Source organism: Pan paniscus, chromosome 20 (assembly GCF_029289425.2).
Source record: "Pan paniscus chromosome 20, NHGRI_mPanPan1-v2.0_pri, whole genome shotgun sequence".
Classification (NCBI taxonomy): Eukaryota; Metazoa; Chordata; class Mammalia; order Primates; family Hominidae; genus Pan; species Pan paniscus.
The window spans coordinates 42,139,539-42,164,949 of NC_073269.2; the positions used below are offsets into that span (position 1 = coordinate 42,139,539).

Consider the following 25,411-nt stretch of genomic DNA (forward strand, 5'->3'; position numbering starts at 1 on the left):
TACTTATCTGTAAAATGGGGATAATAAATAGCATCTATGTCACAGGGCTGTTAGGAGAACAAGGGAACTGATGGACGTCAAGCACTTGGAGGAGTGGTTGACGGTTACTTGTTTTTGTATCTTTTTTTTTTTTTTGAGACAGTTTCGCTCTTGTTGCCCAAGCTAGAGTGCAATGGCACGATCTCGAGTCACTGCAACCTCTGCCTCCCGGGTTCAAGCGATTCTCCTGCCTCAGCCTCCCGAGTAGCTGGGATTACAGGCACACGCCACCACGCCTGGCTAATTTTTTGTATTTTTAGTAGAAACAGGATTTCACCATGTTAGTCAGGGTGGTCCCAAACTCCTGACCTCAGTGATCTGCCCGCCTCGGCCTCCCAAAGTGCTGGGACTACAGGCGTGAGCCACCACACCTGGCCTGTTTTTGTACTATTTAAGGAAGACTAAGAGTCTACCAGCTGAGGAATACAGGTGGCCTCCAGGCTGAGGGAACAGCATGGGCACAGACACAGAGCTAATGGGGGCATTTACAAAGCATTTATCACCTATTTATTTATTTATTTATTGGAGATGGAGTTTCACTCTTGCTGCCCAGGCTGGAGTGCAATGGCACAATCTTGGCTCACTGAAACCTCTGCCTCGTGGATTCAAGCGATTCTCCTGTCTCAGCCTCCCGAGTAGCTGGGATTACAGGTATGCACCACCACACCCGGCTAATTTTGTATTTTTTAGTAGAGACAGGGTTTCTCCATGTTAGTCAGACTGGTCTCGAACTCCCGACCTCAGGTGATCTGCCCGCCTCAGCATCCCAAAGTCCTAGGGTTATAGGCGTGAGCCACTGTGCCCGGTATTTATTTGAGACAGAGTCTTGCTCTGTCACCCAGATTGTAGTGCAGTGGCATGATCTTGGCTCACTGCAACCTCCGCCTCCTGGGCTCTGGTGATGCCCCCACCTCAGTCTCTAGAGTAGCTGGGACTAGGCGCATGCCACCACATTCAGCTAATTTCTGTATTATTTGTAGAGACAAGGTCTCACTATATTGCCCAGGCTGGAGTCAAACTCCTGGGCTCAAGAGATCCTCCTGCCTCAGCCTCCCAAAATGCAGGGAATACAGGCATGAACCACTGCACCCAGCCACCACTTAAGTTTTTTTTAAATAATCAGTATTGCTGCAGATATCATTTAATTTTGATAGGGGGCCTAGTGGTATGGAGCAACCCATGTTCCCATTTTACAGATGAGAAAATCGCTGCTCAGGAATATCAAGCCACTCTTTTGGGGTTGTGCAGTTATTACAGGGCACAGCCAGGATTCAACTCAAGCCTAGCCAGCCTGCAGGGTAGGGGATAAGAGCCAGCCAGCCTGCCTGGGAGCCAGATTTAGCTCCCCCAATGAGTCCTGAAAAAGTACTGGACACCCGTGGCTCATGCCTGTAATCCTAGCACTTTGGCAGGCCGAGGCTGGTGGATCACCTAAGATCAGGAGTTTGAGACCAGCCTGGCCAACATGGTGAAACCCTGTCTCTACTAAAAATACAAAAATTAGCTGGGCGTGGTGGTGCATGCCTGTAATCCCAGCTACTCGGGAGGCTGAGGCAGGAGAATCGCTTGAACCTGGGAGGCAGAGACTGCAGTGAGCTGAGATGGCGCCACTGCACTCCAGCCTGGGCAACAGAGCAAGATGCTGTCTCAAAACAGAAAAAAAAAAGAAAAGAAACCAGGCTATGTAAAAATATTATTGTAAAAAATTAAATTAAATCAAAAAAAGGCCGGTAGCCCATACCTGTAATCCCAGTACCTCACAGTACTTTGGGAGGCTGAGGCAGGAGGACAGCTTGAGGCCCGGAGTTCAAGAGCAGCCTGGGCAACATAGCGAGACCTCCGTCTCTATTATGTAAAAACAATAATATTTTTTAAGTAAATAAAGAAACCAGGCCGTGGCCAAAGGAATCTTCCTGTGTCTGGGGCCTTCTTTAGAGGCTAGCATACTGAGGACACCCTTTGGGCCAGTCCAGGAAGGAATGATTCTGGTGGCCCCTGACTGGGGCGGGGGCGTGGTAAGGTTCGCCTGGGAGGCGGCGCAGGCGCTGCCTGCGGTTTGACTGCTATCCGGGCTGCTGCAGGCACTGGGAAAGGCAGTCCAGCCTCAATCCTCACCACAGACACGGGCGATTGTCCCCCAGCTTGTGAGTCAAACCATACTCCAGGCCTCCAGGAGGAGGTGTTTGTCGCGACAACACCTGGAGAGGGCCCGTGCGGAGTCCCTTAGTGAGCGGACCGAAAATCGCCACCCTGGAAGGATATTGGCATGCCCTAGGGTGAAAATTCACACTACGACACTCGGGGGGTGGGTCCCCTCCGAGTTCTCGTCCGCAGGTGCCTCCACCCAGACCTGAGGGGTGTCGAGAAGACCCCCGCCTACCGAGTCAGGGCGGGGTTAAGACCTCCGGCGCTGGAAACGCGTAGGGCGGGGCCCAGACCTGGATCCAGCTAGCGGGGCGGTGTGGGGTGCGCATGCGCAATGTCCGCTTCGGCTCTAGGACCGCGCGGGCGACAGCAGGGCCGCGGTGCAGTGTCCGACCCGAGAGTTGCGGCCTGAGTCACCGGCCCCGCCCTCCGGAGCCGGACGCTGCGGGAGGCCCGGGAGCGGCAGTGGAACGGACTCCCAGAACTCCGGACGTGTGCGGCGGTAAGCGCCCGGCCCGTACCCCCTCCGCACCCCGCAACTCAGACTTTGGCAGCCCCCAGACCCGGCGAAACCGTGAAGTCTCGGCCTCAGGAGCCCCCCAGATCCATGGTCTCAGATTCGAACCCTCAGACCTGTTCGATCTCCTTTTATGCCGTCCCGGGGACCCTTCTCCACCCTCTGTCTCACGATCCAAAATACAGGCCCATAGGTTTCAGAGATACCCTGTGAATTCTTCCTTGGGGTGTCCTGAACCGCGATCGTAGATCTGTGCCCCCAGTTCCAGCGGGGAACCCCATTGTCCGGGAACCCAGAGCTCACAGCCACGATCTTAGACCCGAGCCCACAGAGCCAGAGGTGACACTGGAATCCTGCCGCTGGGAATACCTAAATTCTCAAGCCCACATTTGGGATTTCCTAAACCCCGCCCTGGGGCCCTTTAGGCCGTGGATGTTTGCTCCGCGCCCATGACCTGCCAAGGACCTCTACATTCAGGCTGGGCTCTGGATCTCACATTCTAGCGCCCAGACATGTCGGGAACGCCTTACGCCAACTTGGGGTCCACACCAAGAGAACCCCCACCAGATCTGCACCCTCCCCTTAACGCGTGCACCCAGTCCAGGCTCCCTCAAGCCCCACGGGTGCCTTTTAGACCCGAGGAGGTTGCAAACCTGATCCCCCATACCTGCCCCACCCATCCGAGGACAACCCGCCCTCGCAAACTCAGACCCCCACCCGGAGGCCTCAGATTCCTCCCACGTCCAGCTGCCGGAAATGCGTGTTTGAAGGGAGGGTGTGGGCTCAGGGGCGAAGCACCCACTGGTCCCCTTTTTTCCCCCCAGCAGTGAGTCGCAGCCATGTTCCTGGTTAACTCGTTCTTGAAGGGCGGCGGCGGCGGCGGCGGGGGAGGCGGGGGCCTGGGTGGGGGCCTGGGAAATGTGCTTGGAGGCCTGATCAGCGGGGCCGGGGGCGGCGGCGGCGGTGGTGGTGGAGGCGGCGGTGGCGGTGGAACGGCCATGCGCATCCTAGGCGGAGTCATCAGCGCCATCAGGTAAGGCGGAGACTATCAGAGGGGCGGGGCCTGGGAATGGGAGGAGCCTCAGTGAGGCGTGGTCTGGGAGGGGCGTGGTCTAACAATAGAATAGGATTAACCTGGAGGCTAACCTGGGTACCTGAATTAGGCCGGGGAGGCCTGGTTTGAGAGTCCTGCTGTAAGGGGGTGGACCCCAGTGAGGCGGATATCAGTCCTTGGGGGCGGGGGCGGGGCTTGATATGGGAGTAGTCTGATTGTGTGGGACCAGGACAATGTGGTCCCGAGGGGACTGATGTGGAGTTTTGGGGGGTGGGGCTTATGGGTCTGGGCTCAGCCTGCATTGGCTAACCTGGAGATGAACGTTAAAGGTGCGGAGCCAATGCGTCTGAGTAACATTTTACGGACGGGGCTTGACTTATGAGTGTGGTCAGAGGTTTTAGGTGGGTTAATGAGGAGGTGAGCCCAGGAGGAAGCAAGACCTAATGGGGTAGGGTAAATGGCCCAGAATGGGCTGGGCTTGCTGGGAACTGGCTGGATTAATGGAGAAAAATGCCCTGATAGGGATAGGGCAGGTTGGCTTAATTAGCCACGGCCACTTAGCAGTGATCCCTTGAAGGGACGGGGACCAATGGCTGGGGTAGGATGTTGGGAAGACGGGCATTTAGGAAGCGGGCCATGGAGTAGGGTCTTGGGCAGATGGCACCTGAGGAGGATAAGGCCTGGGGAAGCTGGGGCAGAGCCTCTATGAAGTGAGCCCTCCAAGGGGCGGGGTCTTTTGATTCTACTTGGGATTTTTTAGGTTTAGGGTGGCCAAGATGACTGAAATCTGCCACTGGGTAGGTGTGCCTGGCAGGAGGGGAGCCTCCCAGGGGACCAGTCTCTGGGTTTCATCGAGGGTGGGGTTGGCCTGAGGAAGGGAGAAGAGGGGCACGACCAGGGCAGTGTGGATTGGGACAGATGAGGACAAGAACAAATGAAAGGCACAGCAACCAAGTAAGGAAGATAACGGCTGGGGTCTGGAGCGTTGGGGCTGCTGGTTCTGTAGTGCTGCCCGTTGGAGGCCCCGCCCCTGGCACTAGCCCCTCCCCCTTATCTCTTCGCAGCGAGGCGGCTGCGCAGTACAACCCGGAGCCCCCGGTAAGCCCCCTCTGCAACCAGACCCCCTTCTCCTGCCAAGGCCTCTTCGAGGTCCCATCCCTGTTCCTGTAGAGAAGCCCCACCTTCCTCCCCTTCTTGTGAAATTCCTCTGCCAGTTCCTCCCATGCTGTGTCCGCAGCTTCGCCATGGGTCTTAGCCATGCCCCACATACGTGCACCCCATTCACTACCACCCCTCATTCTTTTCCTCATCAAGCTGCCCAGCCCACTCTGACTTCCCCACCCAGGGTGCCTGGGTTTGGGGAGCCGTCCTGGCCGGGTTCCCCTCCCCCTGCTCTGAACTCTCCTCCCTTTGCAGCCCCCACGCACACATTACTCCAACATTGAGGCCAACGAGAGTGAGGAGGTCCGGCAGTTCCGGAGACTCTTTGCCCAGCTGGCTGGAGATGTAAGTAACCTGGGGTCCCTGGCCCTGTCCTAACCCTTCCATCCCTTCCCTTGTGGCTGCCCTTGCACACACACCCTTGACCATGACAATCCCAGTGTTCCCATTCTCCATGACATTCTCAGACCCCTTTCAGTCACCCCTGACCTGCCCCTAACTTCCTCCCGCAGGACATGGAGGTCAGCGCCACAGAACTCATGAACATTCTCAATAAGGTTGTGACACGACGTAAGTGACCGGGGTCAAGGAATAGGGTAGGTTCAGAGGCAGAGGGGCCAGAGAGGATTTGACCTCTGGCCTCTGACTTTCAACCTGTTACCCACAGACCCTGATCTGAAGACTGATGGTTTTGGCATTGACACGTGTCGCAGCATGGTGGCCGTGATGGATGTATCCTTGGGGGCAGTGTGGGAGAGGCCCTGGGTGCACAGAGTTTTTTGAGAGTATGTTTGGGAAGCCAACATGTAGCTTTCATATCCACAGATGTGGAAATGCATTCATCAGAACACACTCACCTACAGACATGTGGCGGTAAATCATAACAATGCCAGCTGTCACAGCTAGCACTTTAATTATATAAAGTGACCGAACCGTCATAACCACCCTGTTGGACAGGCACAATTATTATATTCCATTTTACAGAAGAGGAAACTGAGGCTCAGTTTCCTGAAAGAAGCAGTCATTTGTCTCAAGTTATAGATAAAGGTCAGGCGTGGTGGCTCATGCCTGTAATCCCAACACTTTGGGAGGCTAAGGTGGGCAGATCACCTGAGGTCAGGAGTTTGAGACCAGCCTGGCCAACATGGTGAAACCCCATCTCTATTAAAAATACAAAAATTGGCCAGGCACAGTGGCTCACACCTGTAATCCCAGCACTTTGGGAGGCCAAGGCGGGCGGATCACGAGGTCAGGAGATTGAGACCATCCTGGCTAACACAGTGAAACCCTCCCTGTCTCTACTAAAAAAAAAAAAAATTAGCTGGGCGCGGTGGCAGGCGCCTGTAGTCCCAGCTATTCGGGAGGCTGAAGCAGGAGAATGGCGTGAACCCGGGAGGCGGAGCTTGCAGTGAGCCGAGATCGCGCCACTGCACTCCAGCCTGGGCGACAGAGCCAGACTCTGTCTCAAAAAATAAAATAAAAATAACAAAAATTAGTTGGGCGTGGTGGTGCACGCCTGTAGTCCCAGCTACTCGGGAGTCCCAGCTACTCAAGCAGGAGAATTGCTTGAACCCGGGAGGCGGAGGTTGCAGTGAGCAGAGATTTCGTCACTGCACTCCAGCCTGTGGACTCAGGTCTTTTGGGCTTGAGAACCCACGTTTATAACAGCCACATGCGCATATACACACACACACACCTAAGAGCACACCCACATACGTGAAGGTGTATGAGGCAGTGTGCACAGGGACACACGTGTTATCTGTACATGGGCCAGCCATTAGCTGATCTTGGATACATGCATGTTTTTATTTATTTTTGTTTTAAAAAATATTTTATAGAGAAAAGCTTTCACTATATTGACCTGGCAAGTCTCAAACTCCAGACCTTAAGCAATCCTTCCGCCTTGGCCTCCCAAAGTGTTGGGATTACAAGCTTGAGACACTGTGCCTGGCCTCATGCACATTTAACACATAGTGCAAACAGACACATACATAATATACATGTCATGTAATCACAGACATATTGCATAGAGCAAAGCAATCCCAACTCTACCTCTTAACCAGGTTATTGAACCGCTCTGTGCCTCAGTTTCTCTATCTGTAAAATGGGTGAGTGATAATGGTGATACTGAATTGGAACTACATCCAAAAGGTTTAGCACAGTGTATAGCGCATAGTGTGTGGTCTGTACACATTAGCTCTTAACTATGATCTTGGGTAGAGTTTTCAGCTTTGAATGTTTTCTTCTCTGGAAATAGTCCTGGTAGAACTGGTGTCCCAAGGATTTAGTGAGAAAGTGATGTTCCTGAGTTCAAGCGATCCACCTGCCTTGGCTTCCCAAAGTGCTGGGATTACAGGCATGAACCACCATGCCTGGTCACACACTTGTTTTTCACATGTCCTAACATTTTTATGAAATTGAGTTACTGTCAAGAATTTTCTTTTCTTTCTCTTTTTTTTTTTTTTTTGAGACAGAGTCTCACTCTGTTTCCCAGGCTGAAGTGCGGTGGTGCCATCTTGGCTCACTGCTAACTCCGCCTCCTAGGTTCAAGCAATTCTCCTCCCTCAGCCTCCTGAATAGCTGGGATTACAGGTGTGCGCTACTACAGCTGGCCAATTTTTGTATTTTTAGTAGAGACGGGATTTCATCATGTTGGCCAGGCTGGTCTCGAACTCCTGACCTCAAGTGAACCGCCTGCTTCGGCCTCCCAAAGTGCTGGATTGCAGGCGGGAGCCACCGTGCGTGGCCTATTAAGAATTTTCTGAATGAGCAATTAACAACTCTTCAGGCAAGGAATTTGTACTTTAGAGTAGTTGAATATAATTCCTCATGGTTATGTTTAAAGAGAATCCCTATTTAGAAATGTAAGTGACAATATGTATGGATAAAATGAAAAATAAAACCGCACACCAGGTGATATGACTAGGACCAAGCAGGAGCTGGAGTTTCAGCCCTGGCTGCCCTGCTTGCTGTATCACCATCGTGTTCACAGTGCATGTGATGCATGCATCTGGGTGTAGCTGTCACTCTTCTTAACACCCTCCCACCAGAGCGACACCACAGGCAAGCTGGGCTTTGAGGAATTCAAGTACTTGTGGAACAACATCAAAAGGTGGCAGGTGTGTAGCAACCTCTGAAATCCCTGGCACCCAGACCCCCAAGCCATGGAGACACTATGCCCCACAATGCTCACTTGGACCCAATCTCTCTGTCCTCACAGGCCATATACAAACAGTTCGACACTGACCGATCAGGGACCATTTGTAGTAGTGAACTCCCAGGGGCCTTTCAGGCGGCAGGTATGGCTGGCAGGGACATGCTGGGGCTAGGAGTGGGATGGGTGAGAAAACCTCTACTCAGCTGGTCTGGGCCTGACTCCTGGGCATGGGAGTGGGTTGGGCCATGTGGCCCCCACACCTGAAGGACTAAATCCATCTTAGGGTTCCACCTGAATGAGCATCTCTATAACATGATCATCCGACGCTACTCAGATGAAAGTGGGAACATGGATTTTGACAACTTCATCAGCTGCTTGGTCAGGCTGGACGCCATGTTCCGTGAGTGACAACCCAGCTGTCTTCCTGGGTGGGGATTCCTACCACCTCTATGGGCCAAGGTCTCCTCTAAGCCTGACTTTGAGATGGGCGATGCTAGGGGCACAGTGGTGACTGAATCAGTTCCAGTTTCTGCCCTCATGGAGCTCACAGTCTGGTGGAGGAGACACAAGTCCCCAGACAGTGACAGTTCAGACTGGTGATGGCTGGGAGAGGGGAAGCTCAGGGCAGAGTGATGGGTTGTGATGGGGGCAGCACAGGCCGAGGGTCTAAGGCTCTGGTGAGGGGAAGAGTGAGCAGAGCGTGCTCAGATTGTGCTTGGGGAAGCCTAGAGGGCAAATCCAATCCAGGAGGAACCTGATGCAGCCCAAGGGGTCAGGGAGGGCTCACTGGAGAGGGAACATTGAGACCTGAGGGATGAGGAGAGAACTTAGTGAGAAGGTAGGGAATACTGTTGCAGGCTGAGGGAACAGCCTGTGCAAAGGCCTAGAAGGGAAAGAAGATGGGGCTTCTGATGCTTTTTGTTAGATTTCTTTCTTCTATTTTTTTGAGACAGAGTCTGCTGCTCTTGTTGCCCAGGCTGGAGTGCAGTGGCATGATCATGGCTGACTGCAGCCTCAACTCCTAGGCTCCAGCAGTCCTCCTGCCTCAGCTTACCGAATACCTGGGAGTACAAGCACACACCGCCAGGCCTGGCTAATTTTTAAAATTTTTTGTAGAGACAGGGTCTTGCTATGTTGCCCAGGCTGGTCTTGAACTCCTGGGCTCCAGCAATCCTCCTACCTCAGCCTCCCAAAGCTTTGGTGTTACAGGCATGAGCCATTGCATGTGGCCTTCTGAGTGTTAGTGTACTGAATGCTGAAGACATGGCTGGGAAGTGGGGATTACTGTCCTTATTTTGTGAAGGAGGAACTTAGGGTTCAAGGAGGCAAATTTTCATGCTCATAGTCACCCAGCTAGGAAGTTGTAAAGCCAGAATTTGAACTTGGATCTATCTGAGATCTGAGCTAAGTAAGAGAAGGTAGGAGCAGTGAGCATGATTAGGTCATGCAGGATTGTGGGTGCCAAGTTTGGGGGTGCTCAAACTCTACCAGAGACATTGGGGAGCCATGGCAGGTTCTAGGCAGAGGGAGGACAGGGTCAGGTTTGGCTTTAGAAAGATCCCTTGGCCTCGGCCGGGCACGGTGGCTCACACCTGTAATCCCAGCACTTTGGGAGGCCGAGGAGGGCGGATCACGAGGTCAGGAGTTCGAGACCATCCTGGCTAACACAGTGAAACCCCATCTCTACTAAAAATACAAAAAATTAGCCAGGTGTGGTGGCGGGCGCCTGTAGTCCCAGCTACTTGGGAGGCTGAGGCAGGAGAATGGCATGAACCCAGGAGGCGGAGCTTGCAGTGAGCTGAGATCTGCCACTGCACTCCAGCCTGGGCGACAGATGGAGACTCCGTCTCAAAAAAAAAAAATCCCTTGGCCTTCACGCCGGGTGCAGTGGCTTATGCCTGTAATCCCAGCCCTCTGGGAGGCTGAGGTGGGCGTATCACCTGAGGTCAGGAGTTCAAGACCAGCCTGGCCAACATGGCGAAACCCCGCATCTACTAACGATACAAAAATTAGCCAGGCGTGGGGGCGTGTCTGTAGTCCCAGCTACTCAGGAGGTTTAGGGAGGGAGAATTGCTTGAACCCAGGAAGCGGAGGTTGCAGTGAGCAGAGGTCATGCCATTGCACTCCAGCCTCCAACCTGGGTGACAAAAGCGAGATTCCATCTCAAAAAAAAAAAAAAGAAAAAAAGATCCCTTGGCCTCCAGAGAGCCCACAATGCATGAAAAGTAACAGAGGAAAAGAAGCAGGTATGTGAGATAGCAGGGAGGTGAAGGGAGTGGACAGACAAGGTTGATGCCACAAGTCACATAAGAGGGGCCAGGAAATAGCCACTGGATCTACCAGCAAGAAGGCTGATAGTCGGGAGGATCATTTGAGTCCAGGAGTTTGAGACCAGCCTGGGCAATGTAGTAGGACTCCATCTCTACAAAAAAAATATATATGTATATAGACATAGCCGGGCATGGTGGCACATGCCTGTGGTCTCAGTTGCTCGGGAGGCTGAGGTAGGAGGATCACTTGAGCCCGGGAGGGTGAGGCTGCAGTGAGCTATGATCTTGCCACTGGACTCCAGCCTGGGCCACAGAGACACTGTCTAAAAAAAAAAAAAAAAAGGGCTGGGCACGGTGGCTCACTCCTGTAATCCCAGCACTTTGAGAGGCCGAGGTGGGCGGATCACCTGATGTCAGGAGTTTGAGACCAGCCTGGCCAACATAGTGAAACCCCGTCTCTACTAAAAATACAAAAAAATTAGCCAGGCGTGGTGGTGCATGCCTGTAGTCCCAGCTACTCAGGAGGCTGAGGCAGGAGAATCACTTGAACCTGGGAGGCAAAGGTTGCAGTGAGCCAAGATCGTGCCACTGCACTCCAGCCTGGGACTCTGTCTCAAAAAAAAAAAAAAAGAAAAGAAAAAGAAAGGCAGCCAGGGTGTGCAGGACGCTGTGGGTATGGACACCTGAGGGTGGTGGTAACTGAGCGGAGATAGTGTAGTCATCATGTCTAGATTCCCTGTGGGTGGGGAACATGGAGTCAAGTTTCAGGGCAGGCGTGGGGACCTACCTGTAAGACTCTAGGGGCAGGAAGTAGAGTGTGCAGAGCCTCCCTCTAGTAGCCTGTTAGGCTTAGAACTGGAGAGGATGGAGCATAGATGTCAGTAGGAGGCTGGGGCTGGGCAGAGGTGATATCAGTACACAGAGGCCATTATTGAGGAGGGTAACAGCTTGGATTCCAATCCTGATTTCTTCACTTTGTTGCTATGTGACCTGGGGCATGGCCCCTCCCTTCTCCGCCTCATTTCTTTTTTTCCCGTTTTTAATTTTTAGTTTTTTTAAAAAACAGAGATGAGGTCTCTGTTGCCCAGGTTGGTCTCGAACTCCTGGGCTCAAGTGATCCTCCCATCTTGGCCTTCCAAAGTGTTGGGATTATAGGTGTGAGCCACCACGCCCAGCCTGTGCCTCATTTTAAAATGACACTTATCTCACAGAGTTGGATTAAATCAGCTAATACCTGGAAAGCACTTTACCCCGTGCTTGGCACACAGTAAATACTCAGTGAAGTGCCAGCTGCTATGATTGTCACCCATGTATTTGTGTACTGTTATTATGCCAAAAACCAGTCTCCTTCCTTCCCTGCCGCCAAACCTCCGCATCTCCTCCTCCAGGTGCCTTCAAATCTCTTGACAGAGATGGCACTGGACAAATCCAGGTGAACATCCAGGAGGTAAGAACCCCCATATTGGGGTATGGGTGCCTGGGAGGACCCCACCCCTCAGCCCTTCATACCAGCTCTGAGCTGCAGTCCCCTCCCTCCTATTTTGCCAGCAGTCCCTGGGTGAGGGCAAAGGGGCTGGTGCTCTTGGGGTTCCCTGTCCTCACTCTCCACCCTCCTCTCCCCAGTGGCTGCAGCTGACTATGTATTCCTGAACTGGAGCCCCAGACCCGCCCCCTCACCGCCTTGCTATAGGAGTCACCTGGAGCCTCGGTCTCTCCCAGGGCCGATCCTGTCTGCAGTCACATCTTTGTGGGGCCTGCTGACCCACAAGCTTTTGTTCTCTCAGTACTTGTTACCCAGCTTCTCAACATCCAGGGCCCAATATGCCCTGCCTGGAGTTCCCCCTGGCTCTAGGACACTCTAACAAGCTCTGTCCAAGGGTCTCCCCATTCCCACCAGGCCCTGCACACACCCACTCTGTAACCTCTCCCCTGTACCTGTGCCAAGCCTAGCACTTGTGATGCTTCCATGCCCCGAGGGCCCTCTCTCAGTTCTGGGAGGATGACTCCAGTCCCTGCACGCCCTGGCACACCCTTCACGGTTGCCACCCAGGCGGCCAAGCTCCAGACCGTGCCAGACCCAGGTGCCCCAGTGCCTTTGTCTATATTCTGCTCCCAGCCTGCCAGGCCCAGGAGGAAATAAACATGCCCCAGTTGCTGATCTCTATGGGATCTGCCTCCTGATCTGACCTGAGAGAGGAGGGGTGGCTCGGGCTCTGGGTCCTGGGGAGCAGGGGAGGTAGTAGATTCGTCCCCAGGGCTGGATCCGTGGATTTCCTCGTCTTTTTCTCGTCTGCATTTTTTGTCTCATCCTGAGCTATGGAGGCTGAGACAGGACCCAGAAGCCCCAGTGATCTCTGCTTCTGCTTCCAGAGTCTGGGCTGGAGGGAGGTCTCAGTGCCACTCCTGGCCCTGTCCCCCAAGGCCATGTTTGCCCCTCTTGCAGCTGCTCCATGCACACTTGGCCTCTGCCTCTGTTGTGTCATGGACCATGCTCAGTGTCTTCCTTCCCACTTGAGGACACCACCCCACATCCCTGGGTCCCGAGGGGGAGCCTATGGGTGCTGTTTGGGGTACTCAGCAGAGGGCTGAGAGGTAGCAACATCCTAGGAGTAGCCCTGGTCCAGCATGAGGCACCGAGGGCTGGGGGTAGTGGGCAGTCCACAGGGCAGAGATCCCTGGCTGGCGGGAGGATGGGCTTGGTGGGGAGGGGTGGACACAAACACAGACACACACAGAGGCCAGCGTTTATTGACACTTGTTCAAGTCCCTCAGGCCCCCCAGGCTTCTTGGTCTTAATTCCTGGGGAAGGAGGCCCAGCCAAGGGAGTACAAGCTGTAGACAGTGCCTAGAAAGGGGAAGCGTTGGAGACAGAATGAGACCTAATCCCCTCCTGGACATCCCAGGCTTTTAAGGCCTTCTTCAGGCTCCCTGGTTCCCAGCCTGGACCCCAGCTCTAGTTCGGACTCCAGCTCCCATCCCAGATTGGACTCCTATTGTAAAGCCCCCTGGCTTTGATCTAGACCAGGCTGGGAGCTTTCTCCCCGACTCCTCCCTGGGCCTCAGCCCCACCACTAACCCAGCCCCCCTCCTGGGACAGGAGCCCAAACCCTAGTTACTTCCCTCCCTGCAGGCCCGACTCCAGCTCAGTACTCGACCCCCTTCCTAAACGCCAACCCCCAACCCAGATCCTGGTCAGTCCTGCCCAGAAACCAGCCGCCTCCTACCCTGGGTCCAGCCCCGCCTCCCCCGCAGCCCAGACGGGCCCTGCGCTCACCGCCCAGACACAGCGTCATTGTCACTCGGTACAGGATGTTGTCAACGATGCCGCCCTTCAGGTACAACGGGATGTCATTGTCCTCCTGGATGTGGGGGTGTCTGATGAGAAAGGGGTGCTGGCTGCTCCTTAGAGCGCGCCCCGCCTGCCCCGGCTCCGCGCGCTCCCGGCTGGCGCGTCGGATCCCCACACCCCCCGCCGCCCCACCCACCTGGAAGAACTTCTGTTTCTCGCGCACTCGGTTCTGAAAGCGGTTCCGGGCGGTGGAGCTGAAGGAGCGGATCAGCGCCTGGGACACCTGCGGGGTGGGAGGTGGGCGGGTATTGGAGGCACCTGGAGGGGTGTCCTGAAGTGGGGCCTGGACGTGGGGACAGCCCCATCCCTAGCGAGCGTCCCAAAGGCGAGGAGGGTAATAGCTTGGATTCTGTTACCCGCGAACTGCCAGCTGGGTTGGGAGGGGACTCGCCCTGGAGTCTGGCCTGGAGGTGACCGGGCTGCCTAGACGGTCCTGGAAGGGAGAGGACCCAGAAGGACTTTGTTCTGGGGGGCCTAAGTCCTGAGATTTTTGTTGAGGGAGGGTTTCCTGGATTAAAGGGAGGAAACCAGGTCCCGGGAACGTGGGGACCGGAATGGAGGTCCCCGGGAGCGTCCAGGCTGCCTGAGAAGCCCCGGGTGAGGCCAGGGTGTTACGTTCCCAGTGTTAAGGGTTCCCGAGATGTTAAGTTCAAACCCGGGGCTTTGGGCCGGGGTGGGGGTCCCCAGTTGTCTCCGAAGAGTGGATTGTGGGGGAAGGGACCCAGGCTGTTTAGCGCGGAGTCCCAGGCCCTGAAGGTGGCTCACGTTCCAAGGCCCTAGATGCGGGGGCACTTGGAGAGTCGCGTATTAGGGCGGGGTTTTCTGGGTGGGGGGCTCCGGCCCAGCCCATGGGGGCCTCACCCGAAGGGCCTGCATTCTGCCTTGTCCTCTTCCGCCGGAGTCACCTCCCTTCTCCGCCCAAGGACACGCGTAGCCCTCCTCTGTCCAGGAACCCCAGGCCCCACCCGCTGCGCGCAGCGTGACAGCTGGGGACGCGGCGGGGCTGGGGCTGGGGCTGGGGCTGGGTTGGGGGGAGTCCTGCTCCTCGGATTCGTCCACCACGGAGGAGGCGGTCCAGACCCGCACCCTGGGCCGCAGCGCGCATCCGTTTCGGTCTCGGAATTTCGCTTGGTCCCACCGGAGCCCAAAGCGGTACCAGGGAATACATTTTTGCAGATTTTTGGAGATTTCCGCCGGGGGCAAGTGCAACTCCTCCCCGGATCTCTCCCTGCCCGCTGGTATGTGAGAGTGAGGAAACGCATAAGACCGTGTTCCAACTCCCTGTTCTGTCTACACAGCCAGAGATTGCACCTCCGAGCCTGTTTCCGTATCTGTAACGTGAGGGCTAAGGCAGGATCTTTCTCAGAGATTTGTTGAGACATTAAATGACCTTGTTTTTAGGAAACACAAGCTGAAGTCTTTGGGAGTAAAACGGTATTTTATGTTACCCTAAGAAACACATATCTATTTATAGCTCTCTAATTCTGGCAGTCAACGGGGTGCAGCACAGTTGTCCTAATGGTTTTAGCAACCAGGAAAGATCCTGGCCTAGTCTACAAGGTTTTCTTTTTCTTTTCTTTTTTTTCTTTTTTTTTTTTAGACAGGGTTTTGCTCTGTTGCACAGGCTGGAGTGCAGTGGTGCAGTCATAGCTTACTGCAGCCTCGACCTCCTGGATTCAGCGATCCTCCTGCCTCAGCCTCCTTAGTGGCTGGGACTACAGGCGCCCACCACCATGCTCGAACTAATTTTCGTATTTTTTGTAGAGGCTGGGTTTCACCATGTTGCCCAGGCTGGTGTCGAACTCCTGAGCTCAAGAAATCGGCCGGCCTCATCGTGAGCCACGCACCCAGCCAGTAGACAATGTTTGTTTGTTTTTGAGGCAGTGTCTTGCTATGTTGCCCAGGGTGGTCTCCAACTCCTCCAAGTAATGTTCCTACCTCTATCACCCAAAGTGCTAGAATTAGAGGCGTTAGCCACTATACCCAGCTTGTAAAAGGTTTTAACAATCTCTTTTATTTATTTAATTTATATTTTTAGACAGAGTCTTGCTCTGTTGTACACGTTGGAGTGCAGTGGTGTGATCTTGGCTCACTGAAACCTTCTGCCTCCCGGGTTTAGGCAATTCTTGTACCTCAGCCTCCTGAGCAGCTGGGATTACAGGCACCCGCCACCACACCCAGCTCATTTTTGTATTTTTTAGTAGAGACGGGGTTACACCATGTTGGCCAGGCTGGTCTCAAGCTCCCAACCTCAGGTGATCCGCCCACTTTGGCCTTCCAAAGTGCTGGAATTACAGGCCTGAGCCACCGCTTCCAGCCACGGTCTCTTTTAAAGAGGGCTTTTATGATTATTAAATTCCCCTAACACTTTCAAACTATGCTTGTAAATTTAATGTTAGGTTTTTCCATTTAAGAGCCACAAGTAGGGCCGGGCGTGGTGGCTCACACCTGTAATCCCAGCACTTTGGGAGGCCAAGGCAGGTGGATCACTTGAGGCTGGGAGTTTGAGACCAGCCTGGTCAACATGACAAAACCCTGTCTCTACTAAAAATACTAAAATTAACCAGGTGTGGTCATGGGCGCCTGCAATCCCAGCTGCTTGTGAGGCTGAGGCACAAAAATCGTTTGAACCCAAGAGGCACGGAGGCTGCAGTGAGCCAAGATTGCACCACTGCACTCCAGCTTGGGTGACAGAACGAGATTCTGTCTCAGAAAAAAAAAAAAAAAAAAAAAAAAAAAGCTGACTTACCAGATAAACAGATGACTCTTTCTTCAATTCTTTTTTTTTTTTTTTAAGACGGAGTCTTGCTCTGTGGCCGAGGCTGGAGTGCAGTGGCGCGATCTCGGCTCACTGCAAGCTCTGCCTCCTGGGTTCACGCCATTCTCCTGCCTCAGCCTCCCAAGTAGCTAGGACTACAGGCACCCACCACTACGCCCGGCTAATTCTTTTTTGTATTCCTTAGTAGAGACGGGGTTTCACTGTGTTAGCCAGGATGGTCTCGATCTCCTGACCTCATGATCCGCCCGCCTCGGCCTCCCAGAGTGCTGGGATTACAGGTGTGAGCCACTGCGCCCGGCCTCTTCAATTCTTAAATAACTTTTATGAATAAAAAATTCATAAACTGTACATAAACAGATTTCAAGTAAGTCTTAGTCACCAGCTGAATTCCACATTTTACAATGGAATTACAAGATTGACCTGTTATTTGAATAGGCCAGTTTACCTTAAATATTACAAATTCTTAAAATACCAAGTATTCACAGATTCTCTAACACAAAGTTAATACCATGGGGGCCGGGCACTGTGGCTCACACCAGTAATTCCAACACTTTGGGAGGCCGAGGTGGGTGGATCACCTGGGTCAGGAGTTCAAGACCAGCCTGGCCAGCATGGTGAAACCCCGTCTCTACTAAAAATACAAAAATTAGCCAGGCGTGGTGGTGGGTGCCGGTAATCCCAGCTACTCGGGAGGCTGAGGCATGACAATCACTTGAACCTGGGAGGCAGAGGTTGCACTGAGCAGAGATTACGCCATTACACTCCAGCCCCGGCAAGAGAGCGAGACTCCATCTCAAAACAAAACAAAACAAACAAACAAGTTAATACTATGGTTTTGACTGTCTTAATTTTCTTTTTTCTTTTTTTTTTTTTTTTTGAGACGGAGTCTTGCTCAGTCACCCAAGCTGGAGTGCAGTGGCACCATCTCGGCTCACTGCAAGCTCCACCTCCCAGGTTCACGCCATTCTCCTGCCTCAGGCTCCCCAGTAGCTGGGACTACAGGCGCCCAGCACCACGTCCAGCTAATTTTTTTTTTTTTTTGTATTTTTAGTAGAGACAGGGTTTCACCGTGTTAGCCAGGATGGTCTCAATCTCCTGACCTCGTGATCCACCCACCTCGGCCTCCCAAAGTGCTGGGATTACAGGCGTGAGCCACCACGCCCAGCCTCTTTTTTTTCTATTTGAGAGGAAGTCTCGCTCTGTCATCCAGGCTGGAGTGCAATGGCGCAATCTCTGCTCACTGCAATCTCCGCCTCCCGGGTTCAAGTGATTCCCCTGCCTCAGCCTCCCAAGTAGCTGGGACTAGGTGCACGACACCACGCCTGGCTAATTTTTTGTATTTTAGTACAGACGAGGTTTCACCATGTTGGCCATGATGGTCTCGAACTCCTGACCTCAGGTGATCCATCTGTCTCGGCCTCCCAAAGTGCTGGGATTACAGGCGTGACCCACTGTGCCTGTCCTGTTTTTCTTTCATTTTCTTTGTTTATTTCATGCGCGTCCATGTGAAGAGACCACCAAACAGGCTTTGTGTGAGCAACATGGCTGTTTATTTCACCTGGGTGCAGGCGGGCTGAGACGGAAAAGAGAGTCAGCAAAGGGAGATAGGGATGGGGCCGTTTTATAGGATTTGGGAAGGTAATGGAAAATTACTGTCAAAGGGGGTTGTGCTCTGGTGGGCGGGGGCGAGGGGGTCACAAAGTGCTCAGTGGGGGAGCTTCTGAGCCAGGAGAAGGAAATTCACAGGGTTAATCACTCAGTTAAGGTGGGGCAGGAACAAATCACAATGGTGGAATGTCATCAGTTAGGGCGGGGCAGGGCCTTTTCACTTCTTTTATGATTCTTCAGTTACTTCAGGCCATCTGGGCATATACGTGCAAGTCACAGGGGATGCGATGGTTTGGCTTGGGCTCAGAGGCCTGACATTCCTGCCTTATGTTAATAAGAAAAATAAAATAGTGTTGAAGTGTTGGGGCGGCGAAAATTTTTGGGGGGTGGTATGGAGAGAGAATGGGCGATGTTTCTCAGGGCTGCTTCAAGCGGGATTAGGGACGGTGTGGGAACCTAGAATGGGAGAGATTAAGCTGAAGGGAGATCTTGTGGTAAGGGGTGATATTGTGGGGTTGTTAGAAGAAACATTTGTCGTATAGAATGATTGGTGATCGCCTGGATACGGTTTTGTATGAATTGAAAAACTAAATGGAATAAGAAAAGGAGAAAAACAGGTATTAAAGGACTAAGAATTGGGAGGACCTAGGACATCTGATTAGAGAGTGCCTAAGGAGATTCAGCATAGTCCTGCCAGCAAAGATTATTTATTTACTTCAAGAGTTAAGAGTGGCAGTTTGGGGATAGCACGAGGAGATATCAGCTGTGATGGCTTGGAGAAAGAGTGTAAACTGGCAGTGTAAACAAGAGCAGGGCATGTATGAGTAGTTGAGAACGGTGAATAGGAGTATGACAAGACAGAAGATAGTAGGGATGACAAGTTATTTGGGGGCACAGTCTAAGTTGGTCTGGTGTCTGGAATGAGACTGGGGCCTAATAAAAAGGAGTGTCTATACAGGAACTTAAATGGGCTGTACCTTGTAGCATTCTGAGGACATGTCTGACTTCTGAGAAGGGAAAGTGGTAAAAGTATTGTCCAGTCCTTTTTAAGTTGGTGGCTGAGCTTGGTGAGGTGTGTTTTTAATAGACCATTAGTCTGTCACTGAATACTAAGAGCCGGAAAAAATGCTTGGCTGATTTGACTGATAAAGGCTGGTCTGTTACCAGACTGTATAGAGGTGGGAAGCCTAAACTGAGGAATTATGTCTGACAGAAGGGAAGAAATGACTGTGGTGGCCTTCTCAGACCCTGTAGGAAAGGCCTCTCCCTATCTAGTGAAAGTGTCTACTTAGACTAAGAGGTATTTTAGTGTTTGTGACTCGGGGCATGTTGAGTAAAGCTAATTTGCCAGTCCTGGGCTGAGGCAAATGCTCAAGCTTGATGTGTAGGGAAGGGAGGGGGCCTGAATAATCCTTGAGGAGTAGTAGAATAGCAGATGGAGCAGTGAGAAGTTATTTCCTTGAGGATAGACTTCTACAATGGAAAGGAAATGAAAGGTTCTAAGAGGCGGGCTAGTGGCTTGTACTATAGCATAGCCTGCCTTTGCTGGTGTGTGGCGATTAGGCCTGGTGGAACTGCCATCAATAAATCAAGCGTGATCAGGGTGAGAAACAGGGAAGAAGGAAATGTGGGGAAATGGGATGGACATCAGGTGGATCACAGAGATGCAGTCATGGGGGTCAGGTGTGGTATCCGGAATAATGTGGGAGGCTGGATTGAAGTCCGGGCCAGGAACGATGGTAATTGTGGGACTTAACAAAAAGTGAGAACAGCTGAAGGAGCCGGGGAGCAGAAAGTATATGCGTCAGGTGTGAGGAAGAAAATAGATTTTGGAAGTTATGAGAAATGTAGAGAGTGAGTTGAGCATCGTTTGTGATTTTGAGGGCCTCTAAAAGTATTAAAGCAGTGGCAGCCGCTGCACGCAGACATGAGGGCTAGGCTAAAACAGTAAGGTCAAGTTGTTTGGACAGAAAGGCTACAGGGTGCGGTCCTGGCTCTTGTGTAAGAATTCTGACCGCACTAACCATGCCTAGGAAGGAAAGGAGTTGTTGTTTTGTAAGGGATTGAGGTTTGGGAGATTAATCGGACACGAACAGCAGGGAGAGCACGTGTGTTTTTATGAGAATTATGCCGAGATAAGTAACAGATGAGGATGAAATTTGGGCTTGACTGAAGTAATGGGGTCTGTCTGTGAAGCCTTGCGGCAGTACAGCCCAGGTAATTTGCTGAGCCTGATGGGTGTCAGGGTCAGTCCAAGTGAAAGGAAAGAGAGGCTGGGAAGATGGGTGCAAAGGAATAGGAAAGAAAGCATGTTTGAGATCCAGAACAGAATAATGGATTGTGGAGGGAGGTATTGAGGATAGGAGAGTATATGGGTTTGGCACCATGGGGTGGATAGGCAAAACAATTTGGTTAATAAGGCATAGATCCTGAACTAACCTGTAAGGCTTTTCTAGTTTTTGGACAGGTAAAATGGGGGAATTGTAAGGAGAGTTTATAGGCTTTAAAAGGCCATGCTGTAGCAGGCGAGTGATAACAGGCTTTAATCCTTTCAAAGCATGCTGTGGGATGGGATGTTGGCATTGAGCCGGGTAAGGGTGATTAGCTTTTAATGAGATGGTAAGGGGTGCATGATCGGTCGCCAAGGAGGGAGTAGAGGTATCTTATACTTGTGGGTTAAGGTGGGGGGATACAAGAGGAGGATGCAAAGGAGGCTTTGGATTGGGAAGAAGGGCGGCAATGAGATGCAGCTGTAGTCCAGGAATAGTCAGGGAAGCAGATAATTTGGTTAAAATATCTCGGCCTAATAAGGGAACTGGGCAGAGGGAGATAACTAAAAATGAGTGCATAAAAGAGTATTGTCCAAGTTGGCACCAGAGTTGGGGAGTTTTAAGAGTTTTAGAAGCCTGGCTGTCAATACCTACAACAGTTATGGAGGCAAAGGAAACAGGCCCTTGAAAAGAAGGTAATGTGGAGTGGGTAGCCTCCGTATTGATTAAGAAGGGGACGGACTTACCCTCCACTGTGAGAGTTACTTAAAGCTCAGCGTCTGTGATGGTCTACGGGGCTTCCAAGGCAATCGGGCAGCATCAATCTTCAGCCGCTAAGCCAAGAAGGAGTCAGTCAGAGAGCCTTGGGCGAGAGTTCCAGGGGCTCTGGGAGTGGCTGCCAGGTGAGTTGAACAGTCCGATTTCCAGTGGGGTCCTGCACAGATGGGACACGGCTTAGGAGGAATCCTGGGCTGCGGGCATTCCTTGGCCTGGTGGTCAGATTTGTGGCACTTGTAGCAAGCTCCTGGGGGAGGAGGTTCTGGAGGAATGCCTGGCTGCTGCGGTTCAGGCGTTTGGAAGTTCTTGTGTGCTGGAGATGTGGCTGGGGTTTGTCTCACAGTGGAGGCAAGGAATTGCAACTTTTTTTTATTATTGTACACCTTGAAGGGGAGGTTAATTAAGTCCTGTTGTGGGGTTTGAGGGCCAGATTCCAATTTTTGGAGTTTTATTTAATGTCGGGAGCAGATTGGATAATAAAATGTATATTGAGAATAAGATGGCCTTTTGACCTTTTAGGGTCTAGGGCTGTAAAGCATCTCAGGGTTGCTGCCGAACGAGCCATGAACTGGGCTGTGTTTTTATATTTGATGAAAAAGAGCCTAAACGCTTCTGATTTGGGATAAAGAAAAAGCATTAACCTTGACTATGCCTTTAGCTCCAGCCACCTTTTTAAGAGTAAATTGCTGGGCAGTTTGGGGAGGGCTAGTCACGGAACAAAACTGTAAGCTGGACCAGGTGTGAGGAGGGGAGGTGATAAAAAGATTATAGGGTGGAGGAGCAGAGGCTGAGGAAGAATTGGGACCTAGCTCAGCCTGGGGAGGAGGGGAGAGGTCAGATGGGTCTGTAGAAAAGGAAGATTAGAAAGACTCAGCGATGCTTGGGGTTGGGAGTGAGGGGACAGGTGGGAGGGAAAGAAGGAAGAGTTGGGACGAGTTGCACTGGGCACAGAGACTAGGAAGGGACTGATGTGTAAAAGAATGCCTGGACATCAGGCACCTCAGACCATTTGCCCATTTTACCACTAGAATTATTTAGATCTTGTAGGATGGAAACATTGAAAGTGCCGTTTTCCAGCTATTTGGAACTACTGTGGAGTTTGTATTGGGGTCAAGCGGCATTGCAGAAGAAAATAAGACGCTTAGATTTTAGGTCAGGTGAGAGTTGAAGAGGTTTATAAGTTCTTAAGAATACAGGCTAAGGAGAAGGAGGAGGAATGGAGGGTGGAAGCTTGCCCATAGTGAAGGAGGCAAGCCCAGAGAAAAGAGTAGAGACACGGAGAAGGGGCGGGGGTTTCTTGCCCTTCAGAAAAGCAGAGAAAGGGTTGGGGCATGGAAATAAGGGATTGGGGGTTCTTGCCCCCTAGAAAAGTGGGACTTACCACTAACGGTGAAGAAGGGGTTGAGGGGTTCTTGCTCCTGCCCCAGAAGAGCAGAGAAGGGGTAGAGACACGGAGAGAAGGGGTTGGGGTACTTGCCCCTCCCCCAGAAAAGCGGGACTTGCCGCTAAGGGTGAAGGACCAAGCCAAGCATCCCTGCGTGTTCTGACACCTTTGAAACGTGGGGGAATAATCAGAGAGGTGGCCCTGCAATGATTAAACACCAAGGGAAGGCTGCCTTCCCAGTCCGTGACCGGTGCCGGAGTTTTGGGTCCACGGATAAAACGTGTCTCCTTTGTCTCTACCAGAAAATGAAAGGAATTGAAATTAAGAGAAGGGAGAGATTGAAGTGTGGCGCCAAGATTGAAAGGAGAAAGAGGTTGAGGGATAGGGAGGTTGGAGAAGAGAGTAAAAAGAGGCCGCTTACCGGATTTGAAATTGGTGAGATGTTTCTTGGGCTGGTCAGTCTGAGGACCTGAGGTCATAGGTGGATCTTTCTCACGGAGCAAAGAGCAGGAGGACGGGGGATTGATCTCCCAAGGGAGGTCCCCCGATCAGAGTCACGGCACCAAATTTCATGCGCCACATTTCATGCGCGTCCATGTGAAGAGACCACCAAACAGGCTTTGTGTGAGCAACATGGCTGTTTATTTCACCTGGGTGCAGGCGGGCTGAGTCGGAAAAGAGAGTCAGCGAAGGGAGATAGGGGTGGGGCCGTTTTATAGGATTTGGGAAGGTAATGGAAAATTACAGTCAAAGGGGGTTGTTCTCTGGTGGGCAGGGGCAGGGGGTCACAAAGTGCTCAGTGGGGGAGCTCTGAGCCAGAAGAAGGAAATTCACAGGGTTAATCACTCAGTTAAGGTGGGGCAGGAACAAATCACAATGGTGGAATGTCATCAGTTAGGGCGGGGCAGGGCCTTTTCACTTCTTTTGTGATTCTTCAGTTACTTCAGGCCGTCTGGGCATATACGAGCAAGTCACAGGGGTTGCGATGGCTTGGCTTGGGCTCAGAGGCCTGACAGTTTATTTTTGCCTTTTGGTTCAGTGACACAAGGACCTCAAAATGTTCAGGTGGAAGTCTTATCTCCCAGTTGTTGGATCCATTGTTGTGTGCCCAGTGGAAGCATTCCTCTCCATGAGGACCAAAATCTCTAAACTAGCAGAGCTCAAAGCTGTTGAGGAGAGAAGCAATTATTCAAGTTACTGTGTGTAACAGAGAGGAACCATTTCTACTCACTTTCCCCCTGACTCCCAGTCCCATAAATTCTCACTATGGGGAAACATGGTAGAGTGGTCTCTCATTCAAAGCACAGGCCATGTCCTGTAAGACAATCCCATTTTTTCAGGGTATTGTTTCCCAGTTGGTACTTTAATGGAGTCATTGCTGACTCATTCTACCTTTCAGTTAGGCCAGTTGCTGCTGGGTGATGGGGAAGATAGTAAGATTCTATAAGATTCCAATGGGCAGGAGCCCATTGCTGAACTTCCTTCACTTTCAAATGAAAAAAAATTTTTTTTTTTTAGAGATAAAGTACTTGGTCTGTCACTCAGGCTGGGGTGCAGTGGCACCATCATAGCTCACTGAAGCCTTGATCACCTGGGCCAAAGTGATCCTCTCACCTCAGCTTCTTAAGCAACTGGAACTACAGGTGCGTCCCATTATGCTTGGCTAATTTTTTTGGTGTTCTTAGTAGAGACAGGGTCTCACTATGTTGCCCAAGCTGGTCTCAAACTCATGGTGTCAAGTCATGCTCCCACCTCAGCCTCCCAAAGTGCTGGGATTACAGGCATGAGCCACCGCAGCCAGCCTCAGATGGATTTCTTGTTCTGACGCGATGCTGTGTGGAATGCCATGATGCTGGATGAGCATGCTTTGAGTCTGCAGATGGTGGTGACAGCAAACGCATTAAAGGCAGGGAAGCACGTTCGTGTCTGGGATATCTGTCTATTCCAGTGAGGACAAATCTTTGCCCTCTTCATGACGGAAGAGGTCCAAGGTAATCAACTTGCCACCGGGTAGCAGGCTGATCCCCAGGGAATGGTGCCATATTGGGCTCAGTGTTGGTCTCTGGTATTGGCAGATTAGGCGCTCAGCAGTAACAGTAGCCAGGTCAGCCATGGCAAGGGGAAGCTGATGTTGCTGAACCCATGCATAGCCTCCATCTCTGCCACTATGGCCACTTTGTTCATGGACCCATTGCGCAAGCATTAGGGTGGCTGGGAAAAGAGCCTGACTCTCATGCACACAAGTGTCATCTTGTCTGCCTGATCATTAAGAATTTTTGGGCCAGGACCGGACGCGGTGGCTCACGCCTGTAATCCCAGCACTTTGCGGGGCCGAGGCGGGCAGATCATGAGGTCAGGAGATCGAGACCATCCTGGTTAACACGGTGAAACCCCATCTCTATTAAAAATACAAAAAATTAGCCGGGCGTGGTGGTGGGCGCCTGTAGTCCCAGCTACTCGGGAGGCTGAGGCAGGAGAATGGCGTGAACCCAGGAGGCAGAGCTTGCAGTGAGCCGAGATCGCGCCACTGCACTCCATCCGGCCTGGGTGACAGAGCGAGACTCCGTCTTAAAAAAAAAAAAAAAAAAAAAGAATTTTTGGGCTGGGCATGGTGGCTCACACCTGTAATCCCAGCACTTTGGGAGGCCGAGGCGGGTGGATCATGAGGTCAGGAGATGGAGACTATCCTGGCTAACACGGTGAAACCCCACCTCTACTGAAAATACAAAAAATTAGCTGGGCGTGGTGGTGGGCGCCTGTAGTCCCACCTACTCAGGAGGTTGAGGCAGGAGAATGGCATGAACCCTGGGAGGCAGAGCTTGCAGTGAGCCGAGATGGCGCCACTGCACTCCAGCCTGGGCAACAGAGCTAGACTCCTTCTCAAAAAAAAAAAAGAAAGAA

General features: G+C 52.1%; 2 protein-coding genes across 5 annotated transcripts; one reads left to right on the top strand and one right to left on the bottom strand.

Annotated features, from left to right (window-relative positions):
- The first annotated feature begins 2,473 nt into the window (after positions 1-2,473).
- Positions 2,474-12,507, top strand: CAPNS1 (calpain small subunit 1). 4 transcript variants are annotated; one of them, XM_057300538.2, is made up of 11 exons: positions 2,497-2,686; positions 3,529-3,734; positions 4,820-4,853; positions 5,172-5,261; positions 5,429-5,486; positions 5,584-5,648; positions 7,967-8,035; positions 8,137-8,215; positions 8,357-8,473; positions 11,732-11,790; positions 11,967-12,507. In XM_057300538.2, the coding sequence occupies exons 2-11, from the start codon at positions 3,541-3,543 to the stop codon at positions 11,991-11,993; spliced, it is 792 nt and encodes a 263-aa protein (XP_057156521.1). In that variant the 5' UTR covers positions 2,497-2,686; positions 3,529-3,540; the 3' UTR covers positions 11,994-12,507. The 4 variants fall into 4 exon arrangements, with proteins under 4 accessions (XP_008967370.1, XP_008967369.1, XP_057156521.1 ...); XM_003816113.5 differs by having other exon boundaries at positions 2,498-2,686; positions 3,526-3,734; XM_008969122.4 differs by having other exon boundaries at positions 2,474-2,686; positions 11,732-12,507.
- Positions 12,508-13,075: 568 nt separating this feature from the next.
- On the bottom strand, positions 13,076-16,397 carry LOC100973061 (cytochrome c oxidase subunit 7A1, mitochondrial). Its single transcript, XM_003816162.6, has 4 exons — positions 14,554-16,397; positions 13,829-13,915; positions 13,618-13,702; positions 13,076-13,188 (listed from the first exon to the last, which is right to left on the bottom strand). Exons 1-4 carry the CDS (start codon positions 14,566-14,568, stop codon positions 13,136-13,138), a joined length of 240 nt encoding a protein of 79 aa, XP_003816210.1. The 5' UTR covers positions 14,569-16,397; the 3' UTR covers positions 13,076-13,135.
- Positions 16,398-25,411: the final 9,014 nt, after the last annotated feature.